This window comes from Scyliorhinus torazame, chromosome 14 (genome assembly GCF_047496885.1).
Source record: "Scyliorhinus torazame isolate Kashiwa2021f chromosome 14, sScyTor2.1, whole genome shotgun sequence".
NCBI classification, from domain to species: domain Eukaryota; kingdom Metazoa; phylum Chordata; class Chondrichthyes; order Carcharhiniformes; family Scyliorhinidae; genus Scyliorhinus; species Scyliorhinus torazame.
The window spans coordinates 188,657,054-188,680,342 of NC_092720.1; the positions used below are offsets into that span (position 1 = coordinate 188,657,054).

A 23,289-nucleotide genomic window follows, 5' to 3' on the forward strand; every position below is an offset into this window, starting at 1 on the left:
GAGTCACTGAATGTCGGCAGTCTGTGGGAACCGTCACTTCTGAAGCAATCTTTCCTTCCCCGAACGTCCAGATGCATTTTTCAGCAGAGATCAGTATATAGCAACCAGTGGCAGACATTTTCCCTTTGTTTCTTTCTGTACCCCACCACCCCTGCCCTTCCACTGCCTTCAAAAACGAAATGGTTACTTTCCATTGGTGAACTTTAAGTTTTGAATATCAGACAAGCCAGATTCATTCCTTGCCACTCACAGGAGTTGGTAGATCGGAACGGGGAAATCCTAGCTCTTTCTCCCCCTTCCCTGTATTCTTCCACACCTTTGCCAATGTAAAGGACGCTGCTCGTGTTAATTCAGCACCGGCTAATGCTGATACACGACATTTCTGCATAATGCACAATATGTTAATAACGTCTGGTGCTGTTAGTTCAACCTAGACTGATACATAGCCATATGACAATATAGTGCAGGACGGCTAGCATAATCCCAGCACAGACTGTTACTCTGATGCATGGCCTGTGCTGTAATATTTCTTCCCTTCTCCTTGCATAGCTGTAATCATCGTGAGCCATGATGCCCGGCTGATCACTGAGACGAACTGCCAGCTCTGGGTAGTGGAGGAGCAGTCAGTAGACCAGATTGATGGCAACTTTGACGACTACAAGCGTGAGGTGCTTGAGGCACTGGGAGAAACCATCAACCGCAAGCAGAAGGATTGAAACCGCAGGCTTGCAGGCTCACATCCTTCCGGCCACCTCGGCAATATTACGAACTCACTACAGCCAGATGTGAAGAAGCCTCACATTGAGAGATGCAGAAATTATTTATGACAATCTGCAGCCTTCTACTTGATGTTGTCTTTAATACTTAAAAAAAAAAAAATGCCAAACAAGAACTATTTTCAATTTATGATCCACAAGTGTTCACTTCTCTTTTGGGGTGGCAGAGTGCCCTCTGAGTAATAAAAGATGGTAAAATGCTGAAAATATATTAAAATAATGCTGGACATGGACAGGTCAGTCAGCATCCAGATGAGGCGAGACAGATTTAACATTCTGGATGGGCTCTTCAGAACTGAATTCTGAGTTTGAAGCACTTGCCCCTCCTGTCCAAACACTGATGGGCCTGCTGTACTTTGCCATCAATTAGGGGGGGGGGGAGAAAGAGGAAAGAGAGAACAGGCCTTTTGTATTTCAGGTCAGAGATCGGTGTCTTGCTTGGGTCTTTTTCATTCAAGAGTGGCAGCATCTAACGCTGCTGTTCCTTGACAGATCAGTCTGATCCTTATTTGGTGAATTTCACTTGAGGGCAATTTGGAGGGAGATGAATGGGACCCAAAGATGCATTGACACACAGTCTGTGTTAAACTAACATCCAGCTTGCTGGCAGAGTTGAGCTCCCTCACAGGCCACAGGATGGATCTGAAATTAATTGACCGGAAAATAAAGCTGCCTCAAAAACCTCTCCAGAGATAACAGCAGCAGCAACACTGTCTGGTGGTTAGCCATTGCTGTCAAGTTGTAACATTTAATCAGTAAAAATTAGATTCTGGATATAACAATTCCTGATCTATCAAGTGGTTTCATAAGGGAACACACGGAAACCAGCCAGAAATGTGATGTTGCTCCTCCATGGCATCACTCAAACCTATATTTCACCCACATTTACCCGAAAAGAAAATCCAGCACTGGGAATTAAGTTTAGTTGCTGTTAACCACTCCTGGGAATGGGAGAAATGGAATTACAGGCTGCTATCCAGCCAGAGCAGTGAGTGAGTCACACCCAGTTGTGACTTATGGCTGTAGAGCTAAATGCAAAGACCGGAACTGGATTTTTAAAATCTATTTTGTATGCATTTATGATTTTAATATGGAACATGAGCGATTCCTGCCCTTTTCGCTTGTTTACTGCAATTCAAGCCAGCTTGAGCATACCTGTACTTGGAATTTAGCATGCTTGCAAGAGACCTGAAAGTGTTTCATGTTGAATGAGATCATGTTAAATGAGATGCAGATAACGTAGTGTCTCACTATCACAGCAGCAAAGTGGCTGTATTTGTTTGCTCAATGACTCAAAAATTTGAACTGCCATAAAGGAAGGAATGTTGAGGCACACTTTGGACCAAGCTTTACTCTGCATCAAACCTATGCTCAAACTAGTCCCGGGAGCCTGATAAGATAAGCTGCTTTGTTCTGCATTTAACCCACTTTGTGCCTTCCCTAGATTGCTGCTGCCAGTGGGAAGGCAGGGGAGAAGTGGAATAAATGAGTCTGAAGCAGTGAAAAATGTTAGTCTCTTCCAACACCGATCACTCATATTATCACAAACTCTTATTTGTTCATCAGTGGTGGAATATGACTTGCAATTACAATTCCCATGTCAGGTTATGATTACCTGTGCTGCACAAGTGTATGGGATAAGCCCTGTGGAGCGGCTCAAATATATGGATGGGGCTGACTAAATGTTACAGCAGTTTGATCCAACAGTGTTTTTAAATCCGCTCCAGACCCTTGGATCAAGTTTGTGATTGCATGGTGGACGTGTGACACTTTTTTTTCTCCTTTACCAAGGAATATTCTACTTTGCATTTGCACTAATCCTGTGGCAAGTAGAACTAACCATTTGGTCCATTTGCTTTGCAGGATTGTTTTTTTTTAAAAATTGAATGGCGAACAAAAACCACAATCTTTAAGCATACAAATAAAATTATTTTACACGAAAATACTTCCTTTGAAAGATGCTGCCATCTGTTTTTATATTGAGTATTTAATAATTAGAATAGGAGATTCAATGCAAAGAACTGGATTTTATAATTTAAAGTGGTAAAATTATTAGGGCACATGCTTGTTAAATGAATTATGCTTAGCCGGAGTGTTACGTGGTAGTGACTGACTGATATTGTGCCCCTTTGCTTAACCTCTCCTAGCTGCTCATTGTCCGAGGTATTCTTGGTGAGGAAGGCCACGGGTTAAGAGTACAAGACAGTCCTTTGAGCTATGTTGCATGCTAGATTTACAACGGTAGTTTTTATTCAGAACAGGAAATTGAAACTCAAAAACCACATGCACATCTTTGGATGAAAAGCTCAAGGCAGGACTAGAACAGGTATGATGTGGAGATGCTGGCATTGGACTGGGGTGAGCACAGTTGAGAAGTCTTACAACACCAGGTTAAAGTGCAACAGGTTTGTTTCAAACAGATATTCAACTTGAATTTCCTCTATACCCAAACGACAGCACGTGTATTCAGTGTTATCCTTAAAGTTTTTGATTTAACACTTTTCTGAATGTTCTGTAGCTTCAGCCGAACCCAAGTGTAATGTTATTGATAATTAAGAGCCACTTATTGGCTGTAAGTGTGACATTTTCAATTATCATTATTCGTAGGCGCAATATTTACTTTGTCACAAGAATGGCAACACATTTATTTGTGGAATTCTTTTTGCTCTGATTTATCTGGGCTAATTTCTCTCGCCCAGTGTTAGTCTCTAAAAGCAGAGTGAAGTAGCAAGCATGGATTTTATTCACTGCATATGCTCTGCTAGTTTGGGGGTGGGAGAAAGAGAAAGCACATTTGCATTTACTCCACCGCACTGTACTTCCCTATAGTAGGACCACACATTTTCTACTCTTCACGAAAGCCTCAATTTTGAATTCCTTTTAAACCTCTCCAGAGATCGGAATTCCTGCTCACCATGCTACCATCCAAATAAATCTCTGAACTCCTTTCCAACGGTCATCCCCAAAGCTCTGCTCCCTCAACTATAAATGCTTAAATGTTAAATATTTAAATTAACTGCAGCCCAATCTTCAACATGGAATGGCTCAGATTGAGGCAGGATATACTGTATCAATTCCCAATGCATCACATACTGCAGGGAGTAAGCCGAATCACAGACTGCTTTTCACATTTTATTCAAACAATTTAGCCAAACGTGCCCGGAACCATGTGCACATAGCTTGATCAGTAGTTGATGGGACCATATTAAAAAGCTATGGTGTTTTAGTTGACGTTTGAGTGATGTTCTCCTTCAGAAAGGGTTTGTACATCTTACGAATCCGAGCAATCTCCTTCTCAGGTGGCTCTTGCCACTGATACCAGCTGTACCAGGGTCCCTCCTGATGGGGTGGGGGTGGGGTTTTGCCCACCGCCCCATGGGAAACAGAATAATCGTCCGGATTGATCTCGATGTGCGGGACCTGGAATGCAAGCAAACCTGCAATAGACAAAATTAGGAAATGGAATTAGCAGCAGCGGGTCACTGGGGTGTATGTCCAGTTCAAATGGGCAAGGTGCATTTAAGACTACTCAAGAACCAATCCTTGAAGAATCCATTTATTACTTTACCCTTCAGTCTCCCAATGCAGTCATAGAATCACTACAGTGCAGGGTGCCAATTTGGCCCATCGAGTCTGCACTGATCCTCTGAAAGAGCACCCTACCTAGGCCCACACCCCATCCCTCTAACCCCATGGATACTTAAGGGGCAATTTAGCATAACTAATCCACTTAACCTGCACATCTTTGGACTATGGGAGGGAACCAGAGCAAAGCCACGCAGCCCCAGGGAGAATCTGAAAACTCAAGCGATTCTTGGAATAGAACCTTTCATTTCCTCACTCTGCTAAAATTGAATCCCTTTTGCATAGATGAAAGGACTACACACCAGAGTTCATTATGAGTGATCTGCAGGTCATAGGCTCACTGATGCTTCACCCTGAGCCGGTTTCTTTTTTAAAAAAATGTTGATTCAAATTTTTCCAACAGTTTTTAACAAACCCCCCCCACCCACCCATAACAAAAAGAACACACACAACAATCGAAAATAATACAAAATTTATACATTGGGTTTCCCCCGTATATACTAACCCCCCCCCCATATAACTTTCAAAGGCACCCTTGGGGAAGCCCCCCCAAACCTTGGGCTGCTGCTGACCTTACACACTGAGATAATCTAGGAACAGTTGCCACCGCCTGAAGAACCCCTGCACAGACCCTCTCAAGGCAAACTTTATCCTCTCCAGCTTAATGAACCCTGCCATGTAATTTATCCAGGCTTCCACACTGGGGGGCTTTGCGTCCTTCCATAATAGCAAGATCCTTCGCCGGGCTACCAGGGATGCAAAGGCCAGGATACCGGCCTCTTTCGCCTCCTGCACTCCCGGCTCATCCGTTACCCCAAATAGTGCCAGCCCCCAGCTCGGTTTGACCTGGACTTTCACCACCTTGGACATAGACCTTGCGAAACCCCTCCAGAACCCATCCAGTGCCGGGCACGACCAGAACATGTGGACGTGATTTGCCGGGCTTCCCGAGCACCTCCCACACCTGTCCTCCATCCCAAAGAACCTACTCAACCTCACCCCTGTCATATGCGCTCTGTGAGTAACCTTAAATTGTATTAGGCTGAGCCTGGCGCAAGAGGAAGAGGAATTAACCCTACTCAGGGCATCAGCCCACAGACCCCCAAGCTCCTCCTCCCACTTGCCCTTTAACTCCTCTACCGAGGCCGCCTCTTTCATCTCCTGATAGATCGCCGAAACCTTGCCTTCTCCGACCCATACACCCAAAATCACCCTGTCATGAATCCCGTGCCGGGAGCAACGGGAATTCCCTCACCTGCCGCCTCACAAACGCCCTCACCTGCATATACCTGAACGCATTTCCCGGGGGTAACCCAAACGTCTCCTCCAGCACCCCTAGGCTCGCAAATGTCCCATCTATAAACAGGTCCCCCATTCTTCTAAACGCTGCCCGATGCCAGCTCCGAAACCCCCCATTCATCCTTCCCGGGACGAACCGATGGTTCTCCCGAATCAGGGACCAAACCATCCTGGCTGCCCAATAATAGCTGCACAGATTCGGCAGCGCCAGCCCTCCCTGTCCCTGCTACGCTCCAGAAACACCCTCTTTACCCTCGGGGTCTTATTTGCCCACACGAAACCCATGATGCTCCAACCTACCCGTTTAAAAAAAACCTTGGTAATCATCAACCTTGGGAAGGCACTGGAACACAGAAACCTCGGGAGGACCATCATTTTAACCGACTGTACCCTGCCCGCTAGCAAGAGTGGCAGCACATCCCATCTTCTGAAATTCTCCTCCATCTGCTCCACCAACTGCCGCCCAACTCCCAGCCACCTGGATTCCCAAGTACCGAAAGTTCCTTTCCACCCTCTTCAATGGTAGGTCATCTATCCCCCTTCCCTGGTCCCCTGGATGCACCACAAAGAGCTCACTTTTCCCTACGTTGAGCTTATAGCCCGAGAAGTCCCCAAACTCCCTTAAGATCTGCATGACCTCCGCCATCCCCTCCACTGGATCTGCCATATACAGCAACAGGTCGTCCGCATACAGCGACACCCGATGTTCCAATCCCCTCCATTTCCTGGACTCCCTTAGTTCCATGGCCAAAGGCTCAATTGCCAATGCAAACAACAAGGGGGACAGGGGGCACCCCTGCCTCGTCCCTCGGTACAGCCGAAAGTACTCCAACCTCCGCCGATTCGTAGCCACACTCGCCACCGGGGCTCTATATAGCAGCCTGACCCAGCTGATGAACCCAAACCCAAACCTCCGCAACACTTCCCAAAGATACTCCCACTCCACCCGGTCGAAGGCCTTCTCTGCGTCCATAGCTGCCACTACCTCGGCTTCTCCCTCCACCGATGGCATCATAATCATGTTGAGGAGCCTCCGCACATTAGTGTTTAACTGTCTGCCCTTTACAAATCCCGTCTGGTCCTCATGGATCACCCCCAGGACACAGTCCTCAATACTCGTAGCCAGCAACTTAGCATCCACATTGAGGAGTGAGATCGGTCTATACGACCCACGTTGCAGTGGGTCCTTGTCCCGCTTCAGGATCAGCGCCCCGGACATTGTCGGGGGCAGGGTCCCCCCCCCTCCCGTGCCTCATTGAAAGTCCTCACTAGCAACGGGCCTAGCAGGTCCACATATTTCCCATAAAACTCGACCAGGAACCCATCTGGCCCCGGGGCCTTACCCGCCTGCATGTTCCACAATCCTTTAACCAGCTCCTCCAGCCCAATTGGTGCCTCGAAACCAGCCACCTCCTGCTCCTCCACCCTCGGGAACCTCAGTTGATCCAAAAATCGTCACATCCCCTCTTCCCCCCCCGCTGGGGGCTCAGATCTGTACAGCTCCTCATAGAAGTCCTTGAATACCTAATTTACTCTCACCGCACTCCGTATTCCCCCCGCTATCCTTAACTCCATCTATCTCCCTCGCTGTCTCCCTCTTACAAAGCTGGTTTGCCAGCATCCGGCTCACCTTCTCCCCATACTCGTACATCGGCCCCTGTGCCTCTGCTTTCCCTGTGGTCAACAGGTCAAACTCCGTCTGGAGGCTTCGCCGCTCCCAGAGTAGTCCCTCCTCGGGGGTCTCTGCATATCTTCTGTCTCCCTTAACATCTCCCCCACCAACCTCTCCCTCTCCCTCCTCTCTCTCTTCTCCCTGTGGGCCCGAATGGAGATTAGCTCTCCCCTGACCAGCGCCTCCCAGACTACCCCCACCTGCACCTCCCCGTTGTCATTGGCCTCCAAGTATCTCTCAATGCACCCCCGTACCCTCCCGCACACCTCCTCATCCGCCAGTAATCCCACATCAAGACGCCACAGCGGGCGCTGGTCCCTCTCCTCTCCTAACTCCAGCTCCACCCAGTGCGGGGCGTGGTCCGAGTTGGCTATGGCCGAATACTCCGTTCCCTCCACTTTTGGGATGAGCGCCCTACTCAAAAGAAAAAAATCTATCCGGGAGTAGGCTCTATGTACATGGGAAAAGAATGAGAATTCCCTGGCCAGGGGCCTGGCAAACCTCCATGGATCCACTCCCCCCATCTGGTCCATAAACCCCCTAAGCACCTTGGCTGCAGCCGGCCTCTTCCCCGTGTTGGACCTTGAGCGATCCAATGCTGGATCCAGCACCGTGTTGAAATCCCCTCCATTATCAAGCTTCCTACCTCCAGGTCCGGAATCCAACCCAGCATGCGCTTCATAAATCCCGCATCATCCCAGTTCGGGCCGTATAAGTTTACCAATACCACCCGCACCCCCTGCAACCTACCACTCACCATCACGTATCGACTTCCATTATCCACTACAATATTCTTTGCCTTAAATGACACCCGCTTCCCCACCAGTATTGCAACCCCTCTGTTCTTCGCATCCAGCCCCGAATGGAATAACTGTCCTACCCATCCCTTTCTCAGCCAAATCTGATCTGCCACCTTCAAATGTGTCCCCTGAAGCATGACCACGTCTGCCTTCAGTCCCTTTAAGTGCGCGAACACTCGGGCCCTCTTCACCGGCCCATTCAGGCCCCTCACAGCCCTCTTCACCGGCCCATTCAGGCCCCTCACGTTCCAGGTTATCAGCCGGATTGGGGGGCTGCTCACACACACACCACCACCCCCACCCCCCCCGCCGACTAGCCATCTCCTTTTCTCGGCCTCCCACACCTTCCCGGACAGCGGACCCCCGCCCCGACCACCTCCTATTTCCAGTTCCCCTTTGGCCAATGCAGCAACCCTATCTCCCGCCCCCCTCGATCCATATCTAGCTCCTTTGCTCCCCCCATAACACGCCCGTAAGTCAGCTGACTCCGGCCTCTCCTGCCTTCCCATCGATTCCCCCTCCTCCCTGGCAGTCAGTGTGCGCTCCTCTCCAGTACCGCCCCCCCACCTTCGTCCTTCCCTAGCACGGGAAAAAGCCCGCGCTTTCCTGAGCCGGCCCCACCCCCTCTGGCGCAGCTCCTTTTGCGGCCTTACCTCAATTCCCCATCCCCGCGCCTCCCCTCCCTCCAACACCGACGCCCACACTCTCCCCATCAAATCCGTTCACCCATCCCCAACCAGCACCCAACCCAGGGAACATTCCCTACACGTAGTTAAAACCATATATATAGCAAACATTCTCCCCCCTCCCCCCAACAACAAACCCTCAATTTGAGTGCAACTTTTCAGCCTGTATAAAACTCAGCCTCCTCCGGCGTTTCGAAATAGTGGTGCCGATCCTGGAATGTGACCCACAATCGCGCTGGCTGCAGCATACCGAACTTCACCCCCTTCCGATGGAGCACCGCCTTAGTCCAATTAAAGCCAGCTCTCTACTTGGCCACCTCTGCACTCCAGTCCTGGTAGATTCGGATCTCCGTGTTCTCCCACCTGCTGCTCCACTCTTTCTAGGCCCATCTCAAGATACACTGTCCATAAAGCGGTGAAACCTCACCACTACAGCCCTTGGGTCTCCTTGCCAGGACCCGGTGCGCCCAATCTAGCTCCAGGGGCCTCGGCAATTGAGCCCATCAGCAAATTGAGCATCGTGCTCACATATGCCCCGGCATGGGGCCCCTCCACTCCTTCAGGGAGACCCAGAATCCGAAGATTCTTCCTCCTCGACCTATTCTCCAGGTCCTCAAATCTTTCCGCCCACCTCTTGTGCAGAGCCTCGTGTGCCTCCACCTTCACCGCCAGGCCCAAGATTTTGTCCTCGTTCTCCAAGGCTTTTTGCCGCACCTCTCGGGTCTCCACCAGCTTCTCAATCGCCGCCTTCATTGGCGCAAGCATTTCGGTTTTCAGCTCCTCAAAGCAGCGTTTAAGAAACCCCTACTGCTCCTGCGACCACTGCGCCCATGCTGCTTGGTCTCCACCCGCCGCCATATTGCTTTTTTCCCTCTCCCTTTTCGCTGCTCCAAGATCCCTTTTTTCACCGCTCCACTCCTGGTCCAATCCATATACTGTCGGGGGGACCCTGCTGTCATCTTCCAACACTGGAAGCCGTCGAACAAGTGCCGTTGGGGCCCCTCTAGAGAGCCCAAAAGTCCGTTCCCGGCGGGAGCTGCCGAACGTGCGACCTATCCAGGCATGGCCACAACCGGAAGTCCCTGAGCTGGTTTCTTATCAGCTTTCTTCGTGTCAGTGGTGGTTGGTTATTGTTTTCCACTCCCAGGGACGGAAAGGAGGCAAGTCCCAAGTCTACCTCCCCCGGAATGGAAATCCAACCCACGCTGTTGGCCATTAATCTGCACCACACTCTAGCCATCTGGCCAACTGAGCCAACAGGCCCCCAATTACCCATAGGATCAATAGAGGGTCAAACTTATTACATTATCTGAAGTACCCCACAGCAGAGCTTTAAATCCAGACAATTCACAAAGTAAAAGAACTAGGATTTCTCCACACCCTCTTTCTTTTGTAGCCATCTGGGATGGCCACATCAAAGAATGCAGGGAAAATTGGACAATACCGAAAAAGCAAGCAGGTGCAAGATGTGTGTTGATTAGAGCTGTAGCTCTCAGACAAGACTGATACCGCAAAACCATCTACATACTAATGAGCCATTCCTGGGAACAAAAGGCAACATTTAGGTAAACAACGCTAAGAGACACCCCGGCGCCAGAGGAGACTAAAACAAAGCAAACCAACGGCCACCTAGGACACGCCCAGCAACCAGTGAACCCACCCCTCTATTGGAGGAAAATCGAAAGAATGATTGGGAAACGGCCCAAGTTCAAGGCCCGCCCAAAAGCGCACGAAGCCCTTTTGGGTATAAGAAGGATTCCCCAAGAGAGAATCGCTCTCTTGGCCTTGGCTCTCAGCGAGGAGAGACCTGCCAAAGCTACGCCAGACCAAGTAAGTTCCAAGTCAACGCACGCTACGAGATAGACGCTCCTAGAATTGAATAAAGTAACCCCAGCAGCAGCCCCCACCGTAGCCACGAGTCCCGAGACCATGCTCAAACAGGGACTCCAGTCAAAATATTTTTCGGTTTTGAACATTAGTAATGGCTTTTGGTCCATTCCATTGGCTAAAGCGTGCCAGTACAAATTCACCTTCACATTCCAGGGACATGGACGTGCCTTACACAAGGCTTCCACAGCTACCCCTCCATTTTCCACCGACAGCTGGCAAAAGGATTAGCAAACTTTTCCAGCCCCGATTGTCTGGTCCAGTACGTAGACGTCTTGTTACTACACACAGACAGAAAGGTAGAGCACATTTCGCCGAACTCCTAGGGCTCCTAAAAGAAATTGGTTGTAAAGTCAACCCCAAGAAGGCCCAGATTTTGAAAGAGAAAGAGATTTACTTGGGAACAGTGATCACACATGGTAAACGCGAGGTCGAGCAAAAGAGAATTGACTCGATCGTCAAATTGCCCCTTCCCCACAATGTCTCAGCCCTCCAGTCATTTTTAGAACTGGTTGGCTACTGCCGAAACCATATTGACGGTTTCGCCACTAAAGCAGCACCCCTTTCCGAACTTCTCAAGAAGCAGGCACCTTGGGAATGGCTTCCACAGCACACGGGTGGTGTGGATGCTTTAAAAAGAGCACTCAGCACAGCCCCTGAATTACAGGTCCCAGATCCACTTTCCCCGTACGCTATCGAAGTAGCAAGCACCGACCGAACCCTTTCGGCCGTGCTCCTCCAGGAACGCCATGACCAATTAGATGAGATCTCATTAAAGTTGCCAGGACACTTAGGCTCGTAGGCAGCAGTCGCTTATATTGTAGACCACCCCAGCAGACATCTATTCGGACAGCTTGTACGTATGCAATAGTTTGACGGAATTCCTACCCCTGTGGGAAACGAGAATTTGTTTCCGCGGACGGTAAACCCCTACCCTCAGCCCCATTACTCGGCCATATCTTAAAGACAGCGAAGGATAGAAAATATGGAATAATTAAGGTTCGCAGTCATCACCGTTGTTCCCCCCACTGGTAATGTTAAAGCAGACGCCCTAGCGAAGGCAGGCTCCAGGCATGGTTATCTTTGGAACCCCCCCCCCGAAAGCACCCCAGTACACGCAGTTCAGGTCTCACAGACCAATATTCAGGATCTAGCAAAGGCACAGAAAGAGGACGAGAAACTCAGGGAAGTTTTAAAGGGAACCTTCCCAGCCCCATATGATAAATACAAGAGTGCAATAACCACACATGACGGTGTGATTTTAAAGGATGGCATTTATATAGTTCTCAGCCAGGACAGGAACCAGATCATTTGTCAGTTCCACGACAATCATGGACACCAAGGTATTGAACCCACCTCAGACCGCTCTGCTGGTGGCCTGATTTAAAAGCTGATGTTACCCACTACATAGAGAATTGCTTGATCTGTGCCCAGAACAATCCGGACAGATATGCGAAAAAGGCTCAACTTAGTCATACCCGCCCCGTTAATGGACCCTGGACAAATCTACAGATAGATTATATAGGATCCCTACCCTCTTGCAGAAATGGTTATAAGTATGCGTTGGTGGTCATAGACACCTTCACAAAATGGGTGGAAGCATTTCCATCGAGAACTAATATGGCCAAGACAACAGCTAAAATACTAACACAGCACATCTTTACAAGATGGAGCTTTCCCCCCCAGTATAGAATCCGATCAAGGCTCCCATTTCACAGGACGTGTAATGAAAAACGTCCTTACAATTTTCGGCATTCGACAAAAGTTTCACATTGCATACCACCCCCAGTCAAGTTGTATTGTAGAGAGGATGAACAGGACATTAAAAGCCACCCTCAGGAAAATGCTTCAGCAGAATAACAGCACCTGGGATTCAGTTCTCCCAATTGCTTTAATGTTTCTAAGGAACACGGTATCCATGTCCACAGGATACACCCACCACACCCTCATGACCTGACGCCCCATGAAAGGGACAGAGTATTTATTAAGACTGGATTTGGCCAGCCCCGCAGTCACAGCCCTCACGCATGAAAATGCTGTACAACAATTGATAGAGAACATAAAGGCAGCCCAGCTGTGAGACTTGGGACCAGAAAGAAACAGAGCAAGGCTTGTTTCGACAAAACAGTAGACGCCACTGAGTTTGCAGTAGGCAGCAAGTGATGGTTTCCCTATACAATCCCAGTTCATTCCTTTCCCCTAAATTCTCCGGACTGTACTCCATTTCGGACAAAGTCAGCCCCTCGGTGTACAAGATTACATATCCCAATGGCAAGTCTGCGTGGTTTTGAGAATTTGGCTGATGATCGATAAATGAGAATATGGCTCAAGCAGGCTCAAGCTATAGAATGACGTAGTCTGGCGGTAGAATCAAACTTTAGGGGAAAAACAAAATGTTAGATAAAGCTTTGTGTGAAGGAATGCCAAGACAGGCTGAGGTCACTTGTTTTTGAACCAGACAAATTGCAGTAACGGCCTTGGGAATGGGTGCACTAGGCTTAAAGATAATTATAATTGAGGGGGGCTGAATTATAATTGAGCTGAGAGCACAGATAGGAATGCGAGGGAGCTGCCCTCAGAAATGAGCCAAAAACTGTATAAGAACTGCTGTTAGATGTATTGACTTTGGCTTGCTATTGTGACTCTTGAGACACACAGTGGTCCTAGCCCCGGCGCCGAGAAATAAACAGCTGTTAAAGTTACGAGGTGTTGCGACTGATCATTTCATCCGGACTGGCTGCAAAAGAATCCTCAGTTTCACATAAACCAGCTCAAGGCTTATGGCTCGTAGAATAGCCACACACACCACAGCCTGCTCACAGCAGCAGAGCACGCCCCGCCCACAGATGATGTTTTCCTACCCTCCCCCAACCAGTCCAGCCCGTCCTCAGACATGACTTCAACTCCACCCCCAGAGGCACGACTCCACCTCTCCCTTCCTTCAACCAGCAGCGACAGTGATAGCGATCACGATGACGATAGCCACAGCACACCACGTTACGATTATCCCCCTGCACCAGGCCCCACTCCCAGCGAATCCGAGCATGATTCCACTGACCCCTTCGAGATTACATGTATCAAAGCCCCTGACCCAGACCCACCGCCCGATGATTACGGATTGAAACCTAGTAGCTCCAACCTCGACACACGATTCTGGCACCGAGACAATTCGTTCAGGCTCATCCAGAATGATGAGATGGACCCCAATTTGCCCCAAGAAGTTTAGCACGATTACTACAGTCAAGAGTTTAGCAGCCGGGCGAAGATGATGACATAGAGTCTGACTCCCACCAAACAAATCCCTTTGGGACCCTGTTCGCTATTGAGCAGCGAGGTGTCCAGATGATGCAGAAAAAGGAACCGATGGAGCGATACGGTGTCCTTTCTGATGGAACCTGCGCCATGTTTGTTATATGTTTGGTTGTTAGTGTTAATGTTCGTGTTGTTTGTAAACTTGAAAGTTTTTCACGGCCCCACGTCACCACTCCTTTGACGCCCAATGCCTGTTAGAGGAACTAGTTTGTCAACAGAAACGAGTTTAGTACAAGTTTGTCAGCAGACAAGGCAACCCCCACGACGACCACATTCTTACCCGTTCTTGCTCAGGCAGTGGAGAAACGGCGCTGGTCCCCGCCCTGCCTGAGGACCCCCCCTCTGGTCAGCTACGCTCAGGTAGAGTCCATACGGCATTGATCACCGTCCTACCCGGGGATTCCACCCATTTCTTACCCGCCGCAACCCATTTCGGTTTGTTACGTTCAAAATTCTTTTGTCTGGTTTTGGCGACCCTTAGGTTGCTTCCGTATGCTTTTTCCATCCTCAAACACTAGGATGGTAGATCGCACAGGCTGCGAGACAGCTCGCACTAAGTCAGTATTTTTCTCGGATGTCTTGTCCCAAATATTTGGTTTTTAAAAAAATGTTTTTTAATATTTTTAAATGAGGGTGTCACAGATGGTGACCAATTATAAAGGGAGATTGACAACAAAGGACAGACAGACAGGCATACGAGATCTTAAGCAAGATAATAACAGATATTATGCTTGTGTTCACCGAACTCCGGAACCTCAGGAACCCCAGAGGAAGACAAAGAAGAAGACAGAAAGATGAAGATGACTTCCGTCATGTTCACCTGGATTTTAGCGGGATTCCTTCAGTTGCGCGCGGACGCTACCCCCCTGACCCCTACCACACAAGCCGGGAATGATTCCCACCCCCGCAATACACAGAACCCAGAGATAGCTAGCCCCGCGACAGCTAACAATACCCCGACCTGGTGTGATAGGTTTATCACCTGGTACTCACTATCGTATGTAATAGAAGCCCTCTTAGTACTGGCGATACTTTGCAGTGTCATGCAGACACTTAGTCAGGAAATGTAGAAAGGGGGCCTACCGCTCTCGCACCCCGGTATACAGGTTTAGGTCCCCCATTTTTGGATTCCACCAAACCCCTGAACCCCTTGACATGAATTAAAGTGCATCTGTTTCTCTTTATGTATTCTGTTAAATAAAGAAATGTAAACCTGACTGCCAGGCTAGAGAAATTTGTGTGCTGCTATTTTGTACAGTTCAAGATGTTATAGATTATTTTGGGGATTGTTGAGTGAGGATAGTTTATTGAGGATAGTTAGAGGTTCCAGTTTTTTTTATTTTTCTGTAATGCATGCATTGTCATAGCGCCCTGTAGAGTTTTATAATAATGTATGTATTTAAAATGATTTGTTTCATAGGACAAGGCAGAGTAGAGCCTGATTATGGATGCCCCGTTTGGTCAGTGGACGAAGACGACGCAGTAATGTGAAGCTTCACATTGAGGATCACAAGGAGGGTGTGTAACCATCTGGGATGGCCACGTCCTGATTATAAAATGGACACTTTGCAAAGAATGCAGGTAAAATTGGACAATACCGAAAAAGCAAGCAGGTGCAAGGTCTGTTGATTAGAGCTATAGCTCTCAGACAAGACCGAGGGTTGTTAAGAAGGCGTACGGTGTGTTAGCTTTTATTGGTAGAGGGATTGAGTTTAGGAGCCATGAGGTCATGTTGCAGCTATACAACACTCTGGTGCGGCCGCATTTGGAGTATTGCGTGTAATTCTGGTCGCCGCATTATAGGAAGGATGTGGAAGCATTGGAAAGGGGCAGAGGAGATTTACCAGAATGTTGCCTGGTATGGAGGGAAGATCTTATGAGGAAAGGCTGAGGGACTTGAGGCTGCTTTCGTTAGAGAGAAGAAGGTTAAGAGGTGACTTAATTGAGGCCTACAAGATGATCAGAGGATTAGATAGAGTGGACAGCGAGAGCCTTTTTCCTCAGATGGTGATATCTAGCACGAGGGGACATAGCTTTAAATTGAGGGGAGATAGATATAGGACAGAGATGTCAGAGGTAGGTTCTTTACTCCGAGAGTAGTAAGGGCGTGGAATGCCCTGCCTGCAACAGTAGTGGACTCACCAACACTAAGGACATTCAAATGGTCATTGGATAGACATATGGACAATAAGGGAATAGTGTAGATGGGCTTTAGAGTGGTTTCACAGGTCGGCGCAACATCGAGGACCGAAGGGCCTGTACTGCGCTGTAATGTTCTATGTTCTATGATACTGCAGACCCATCTACATAATAATACGGCAACATTTAGGTAAACAATGCTAAGACAGACCCCCCCGGTGCCAGAGGAGACTAAAACAAAGCAAACCCAACGGCCACCTAGGACACGCCCAGCAACCAGGGAACCCACCCATCTATTGGAGGAAAATCGATAAGAACGATTGAGAAACAGGCCAATTAATTGAGGCCAGGTTCAAGGCCCGCCCAAAAGCACGCAAAGCCCTTTTGGATATAAAAAGGATTCCCCAAGAGAAAATCGCCCTCTTGGCCTTGGCTCTCAGCGAGGAGAAACCTGCCAAAGCTATGCCAGACCAAGTAAGTTCCAAGTCAACGCACGCTACGAGATAGACGCTCCTAGTTGCTATCCTGTAAACAGCTCAACCCAGCAGCCTCAGAACCGAGCAACGGCCATTGTTCATCTGACTGAGTGGGCACCCGAAGCTAAGTATAGGCTTTTAGTAATAGTGATAGTTTAGGTTGTAGAGTTTTAGATTATCATAGAATTTACAGTGCAGAAGGAGGCCATTCGGCCCATCAAGTCTGCACCGGCTCTTGGAAAGAGCACCCTACACAAGGTTAACACCTCCACCCTATCCCCACAACCCAGTAAGTTGTTACCACCCAACACTAAGGGCAATTTATCATGGCCAATCCACCTAACCTGCACATCTTTGGACTGTGGGAGGAAACCCACGCACACACGGGGAGGATGTACAAACTCCGCACAGACAGTGACCCAAGCCGGAATCGAACCTGGGACCCTGGAGCTGTGAAGCAATTGTGCTATCCACAATGCTACCGTGCTGCCCTAATGCATGAGTATATTTGACTGTGTGTAAATAAATGAGCATTGCTTTTGAACTTACTAACTGGTGTATCGAGTCTTTGATCAGTATTTGGTTTTGAACCTTGTGGCGGTATCGAAAGATACCTGGCGACTCTTGAGCAAACGTAATTAAACAGAGCCAAATTAAGAGACAACAGCAAATTAGCAACACTTTTCCCTTATTTATGCATAATTCTGTTCCCCATTGCCCAGGCTTCTTACCATGATCCTTAGCATCCTGTACTGCTTTGGTCAACTTCTTGTACTGTTTCATACAGACACCTAGGATCAAATAGAGAATGAGATGAAGCAGAGTAGTTACCCAGTAACAGAATAAAACAACATCCTAACTACCTGGTTAGGCACAAAAACGTAGGGTGAACTGAGTGAAGATTAGTGTCCAACTGCACAAATAACATTCCCTACAAAGTGCTCAATGTCAGGATAAATGTCAAGATGAAGCAAACCTCAACTTGTCCAACTGCCTCAACCAGTCCAAATGGGGTGGGGGGGGGGGGGGGGGGGGGGGGGGGGGAAACAGTGCCTATCCATGCCCCACAGTCCCCATGGGGGCAAGGGCAGTGCCTGACCCCCACAGTCCAGAGGAGGAAAGGACAGTATCTGACTCACTGTCCCACCCAGTCCCAGAGGGGGAAAGGACAGTGTCTGACCCACTGTCCCACCCAGTCCCAGAGGGAAAATTACAGTGTCTGACCCACTGTTCCACCCAGTCCCAGAGGGGGAAAGGACAGTGTCTGACCCACTGTCCCACCCAGTCCCAGAGGGGGAAAGGACAGTGTCTGACCCACTGTCCCACCCAGTCCCAGAGAGGGAAAGGACAGTGTCTGACCCACTGTTCCACCCAGTCCCAGAGGGGGAAAGGACAGTGTCTGACCCACTGTCCCACCCAGTCCCAGAGGGGAGAAAAGGACAGTGTCAGACCCACTGTACTCGCGCAGTCCCAGAAACCTCTCCACCCTGGCTATGATCGACACAAAATTGACTTGGTGGCTTTCTGGTATGTCGTGTTCAGCCACAAAATGCCATGATTTGCTGGTTTTGTCAATTCTAATTTTGTTTAATCATTGAACCTCCACGTATTGAAAGTCAAAATGAAGTGATGAATTGGGTGCTTACCAGTTCTGGTCGGATGATAGATTGTACCAGAATGAGAACAAATAAATTGTTCCAGGAGCTTTACATTCTGCAGGAAATGGAACCAAGAGTTTCAGTGGTGCATCATACGGTTAGTACAATATAAACTCAGCCCTAGTTTTGCCATTCTCTTAATAATGTAACTCCTGAATTATACTGAACACACAACAGAAACAGGCCTTTCGGGCCAAAGCATTTGTGCTGGGACTTATACATCATATGTTGGACAGCATGGTGGTGCAGTGGTTAGCACTGCTGCCTCATGGTACCAGGGACCCGGGTTCGATCCCAGCCCCGGGTCACTGTCCGTGTGGAGTTTGCACATTCTCCCCTTGTCTGATGGGTCTCACCCCAACAACCCAAAGATGTGAAAGGGGTGGATTGGATGCTAAATTGCCCCTGAATTGGAAAAAAAGATATTCACTTAAATCCCTTTGTGGTAGTGGATTCCACATTCTAATCACCCTCATGTGGAGGAAATGTTTCCTTATTTCCCTATTGGATTCATGAAACCAATTTTCTCCCACAAGCAGAACATTCTTTCCGCATTACATTTGTCCAATGCATCCTCAATTTTGAAGGCCTCCAACCTCGAAGTCTCGGCTGAATCAAGATGAAAAAGCCCTAATCTGCCCATTCTTTCTTAATAGGTAATCACCCAACAACATTAAAAAATGTTTAACAACAAACCACTTGAGTCCTTGATTAGATTCATAGAATCCTTACAGAGATCAGGGTAAGTGATCAAAAGCTTGGAGAAAGGGAGTAGGTTTAAAAATCTACTCAAGATGTACAGAGGGAGGATTAGGGGGAGAATTCTAGAGCTTGGGGGCTAGACAGCTGGAAGGCATGGTAACCAATGGCAGGGCAAAGGGAGTTGGGGATTTGCAAAAAAACAGAATTGGATCACAGCTCACTGAGGGTTGGAGGCAATTGCAGAAATAAGAGCTGGACAGTGAGGAATTTGAACACGAAGAACAGAATTGTAAATTTCCACAAGTGAGAGAAAAATATTTCCTTTTTTAAATACCAAACGGTTCCGGATGGTGGGTCCAGAACCAGAGGTCACAATCTGAGGATCTGGAGTTGACCGTTTAAGACCGAGACAAGGAGAAATGTCTTCACCCAGAGTGGTCGGCCTGTGGAATTCACTACCATAGAAAGTAGTTGAGGTGAAAACATTGTAAGCTTTCAAAAAACAGTCAGATATAGCTCTTGGGGTTAAGGGGATCAAAGGATGTGGGGGGGCAAGGCGGATCAGGCTATTGAGTTGGATGATCGGAATGAATGGCGGAGCAGGCTCGAAGGGCCTTCTCCTGATCCTATTTTCTATGTTCTATGAAATATGAGCTTCGCGAGCAAGGCCAGCATTTATTACCTATCCCCAATCGCTCTTGAGCAGGTGATGGTGAGCGGTCTACATCTGACTGGCTGGTTAGGCAACTTTCATGGGGCAGTTAATATTTAATCACACTGCTGCAGGACAGTAAATTTCCTTTCCTAAAAATGGCTATTTTGGTAGTTTAATTATCAGTGGGACGAGAACTTTATTCCCAATTCCAGGATGGGATTTGAACACATGACGAGCATTACTCTGGGCTTCTACTGGCATTACCAGTGTGCTACAATTGCCCCCCAAAGAGCGCTGTCAACATTGAAAATGACCATGAAAACCCAACTACCCGGGCAGCTCGGTAGCACAGTGGTTAGCACTGTTGCTTCACAGCTCCAGGGTCCCAGATTTGATTCCCCGCTGGGTCACTGTCTGTGCGGAGTCTACATGTTCTCCCAGTGTCTTCGTGGGTTTTCTCCGGGTGATCCGGTTTCCTCCCACAAGTCCCGAAAGACATGCTGTTAGGTAATTTGGACATTCTGAATTCTCCCTCAGTGTACCCGAACAGGCGCCAGATTGGCGACTGGGGGATTTTCACGGTAACTTCATTGCAGTGTAATATAAGCCTACTTGTGACAATAATAAATATTATTATTATTACTCTGCAAATGTTCTTGGGTATTTGCCATCTTTACTCGGTCTAGGCCATACTGTGTGGTTAACTCCTCAAGCAGGCATGGCAAGTCATTGCTGCAAACTGGTTATTTGAAGCCCCACGGCCACCTTCTCAGACACATACAGAAAGGGTTGCAAAAAGCAGACTTTCAGGAGTCACCCGCATCTCAGGAAGTATTAAAGCCCGCAGGCGTTTGGAAATGCTCACCCGGTGGTCAACCTGAATCTTTGGATCTCGACATATCGGGCAGGGATTGCCACTGAGTTTGTCTCCTCTCTGCAGAAGAAAAACAACTCATTAAAAGAGGACCATTTGAAAGGGGGCGCATGAACAGAGAGGGGCCTGGTGATTTACTAAAGACGGCAAGACGAGTGGCATACAGTTACTCAGAGTCCACAGCACAGAAACCACCTATGCCAATAGAAGAATAAAGTACTGCAGATGCTGGAGATCTGAAATAGAAAATGCTGCAGATGCCCAGCATGGCCTTGTATGCCTTGGGGTCGCAAGTGTACAGCTAAATACTTCTTCAATGTTATGAGGGTCTTTGCCTCCACCACCCTTTCAGGCAGCAAGTTCCATATTCCCACCGCCATCTAGGTGAAAAAGTATTTCCTCACATCCCCTCTAAACCTCTTGCCCCATACCCTACCTGCCCTGCTTTAGCTCAGTGGGCTAGACAGCTGGTTTGTGATGCACTTGGCCAGCACGGGTTCAATTCCCATACCAGCTTACCCGAACAGGCGTCAGAATGTGGCGATTAGGGGCCTTTCACAGTAACGTCATACTTGTGACAATAAAGGTTATTATTATTATTGTTATTAAATCTTCCGCCCCTGGTCATTGATCCCTCCAACAAGGGAAACGCTTCTTCCTGTCTACTACAGCTATGCCCCCTGATAATTTTATACATCTCAATCATATCCCCCACCTCAGTCTCCTCTGCTCAAAGGAAAATAATCAGAGTCTATCTAATCTCTCTTCATAATTAAAACTCTCCAGCCCAGGCAACATCCTGGTAAATCTCCTCTGCACCCTTTCCAATGCTATTAGATTCATCACATAATCTGGATTCCAAAACTGCACACAATACTCTTGCTTTGGCCAAACCAATGTTTTATACAGTTCTAGTAGAACCTCCCTGCTCTTAAACTCTATGCCTCGGCTAATAAAGGCAAGTATACTATATGCCTTCTTAACCACTGTAACCACCTGCTCTGCTACCTTAAGAGACTGGTGTACATGCACACCAAGGTCCTTCTGATCCTCAGTGCTTCCCAGGATCCTGTTTATTATGTATTCCTTTGCCTTGTTTGTCCTGCCCAAGTGCATCACCTCACACTTATCCCAATTGAATTCAATTTGCCACTAATCAGCCAACCTGACCAGTCAGTCTGTATCTTCCTGTAACCAAAGGCTCCTCACTATTTACCACCCCACCAATTTTACTATCATCCGCCAACTTACTGATCAACCCTCCTACATCCATATCCAAATCATTTATATAAATGATCTGGGGAGAGTTACTGTTTCAAGTGATGACGCAATAACTTTCTCCCCACAGATGTTACCCGATCTGTTGAGTATTTCTAGCATCTGTTTTTTTAAATTTTGGCCACCGGATAGCCTCGAGTCTTGCCTTTTCTTCGTACCCTTAGAGTCAATAAAAATCTACTAATCTTAGCCTTGAATATTTCAATTGACCCCCACTGCCTTTGAGCGTAACGGGTTCCCAATTTCCATTACCACTCAGGGGGCCTTGTGGTGCAGTGGGAAGCACCCCTACCTCTGGACCAGAAGCTCCGGGTGCATGCCCAACGGCAGGACCGTTCATAACATGGTCCAGCTTGGCAATCCTTTCACAACTGGCCCAATATTCCCAAAAAGTGGGGAAAAAGTCTGCGTGAAGATACTTTAAAAAATTTTTTAATGCCCTTTAGTGTGATGGGGAGATTCCTCATTTCATTCCAGAATGATCCAACTGCACATCTCCTTTGTTCTCAATTGCCCCCACCACAGGACTTAGTTTCTCTGGACCCACTCTGTCCAATCACTCAATCCGACCCGCCCCCCTCAACTTTCTGAACTGAAGGCAAAGCAACAAATTGTAATGCCTTGGAGAGTGTGCAGAAGAGGTTGATGAGAATGGTTTCCGGTTTCCACGAGTGAGAAACTGCAGAAGATGGAACACCTTTCCTTGGGGGAAAAGAAGGCCGAGAGGAGGTTTGATGGAAGTGTGCAGCATCATGAGACTTCGACAGAATAGATGTCCCACTTGTGAAAGGATTGAGAACGAGGGGGCACAGATTTAAAAGACATTGGCAAGAAGCAGCAAAAATGACGAGAGAAAAATCTTTTCACACCGCGAGTGGTCAGGGTCTGGAATACACTGCCTGAAAATAGGCAGGTTCAATCAAGGCATCCAGAGATTATTTTTTCAAAAAGTAACAATGTGCAGAGTTAAGGGGACAAGCCAGGAGAACGGCACGGGGTGAAATGCTCATTTGGAGAGCTGGTGCAGACACAATGGGCCTCCTTCTGCACCATAATGATACTGTGAAGTTATATTTGCACAGCGCTTTTAAGTAATATGGCATCTAAAGATGTTGAACGGGAGTTTTATGGAGCAAAATGTTACACTGAGCCACATAGTGGGCAACACGGTAGCACAAGTGAGATAACACTGTGGCTTCACAGCGCCAGGGTCCGTTCGATTCCCCGCTGGGTCACGGTCTGTGTGGAGTCTGCACATTCTCTCCCCATGTCTGCGTGAGTTTCCTCCGAGTGCTCCGGTTTCCTCCCTCAGTCCAAAGACGTGCAGGTTAGGTGGATTGCCTATGATAAATTGCCCTTAATGACCAAAAAGGTTAGGAGTGATTGGGTTACAGGGATAGGGTGGAAGTGAGGGCTTAAGTGGGTTGGTGCAGACTCGATGGACCGAATGGCTTCCTTCTGCACTGTATGTTTTATGTTATATAGGGAGA

The 23,289-nt window shown here is 48.0% G+C and overlaps 2 protein-coding genes across 3 annotated transcripts in view; one reads left to right on the forward strand and one right to left on the reverse strand.

The window, feature by feature from the left end:
- The window catches only part of abcf1 (ATP-binding cassette, sub-family F (GCN20), member 1), a 127,340-nt gene extending 124,619 nt beyond the window's left edge, over positions 1–2,721 (forward strand). For both annotated transcript variants that reach the window (XM_072475330.1, XM_072475331.1), the window contains one exon: positions 550–2,721. In XM_072475330.1, coding sequence (XP_072331431.1) covers positions 550–716 — 167 coding nt within the window. In that variant the 3' untranslated portion in view covers positions 717–2,721. The remainder of the gene's footprint in view (positions 1–549) is intronic.
- Positions 2,722–3,895: 1,174 nt separating this feature from the next.
- mrps18b (mitochondrial ribosomal protein S18B) overlaps positions 3,896–23,289 on the reverse strand; it is a 47,389-nt gene continuing 27,995 nt past the window's right edge. Inside the window, exons 5-8 of the mRNA XM_072475332.1 lie at positions 20,513–20,581; positions 18,279–18,345; positions 17,364–17,423; positions 3,896–4,213 (exon numbers count right to left, since the gene is read on the reverse strand). Of these exons, the coding sequence (XP_072331433.1) occupies positions 3,990–4,213; positions 17,364–17,423; positions 18,279–18,345; positions 20,513–20,581 (420 nt within the window). The 3' untranslated portion in view covers positions 3,896–3,989. The remainder of the gene's footprint in view (positions 4,214–17,363; positions 17,424–18,278; positions 18,346–20,512; positions 20,582–23,289) is intronic.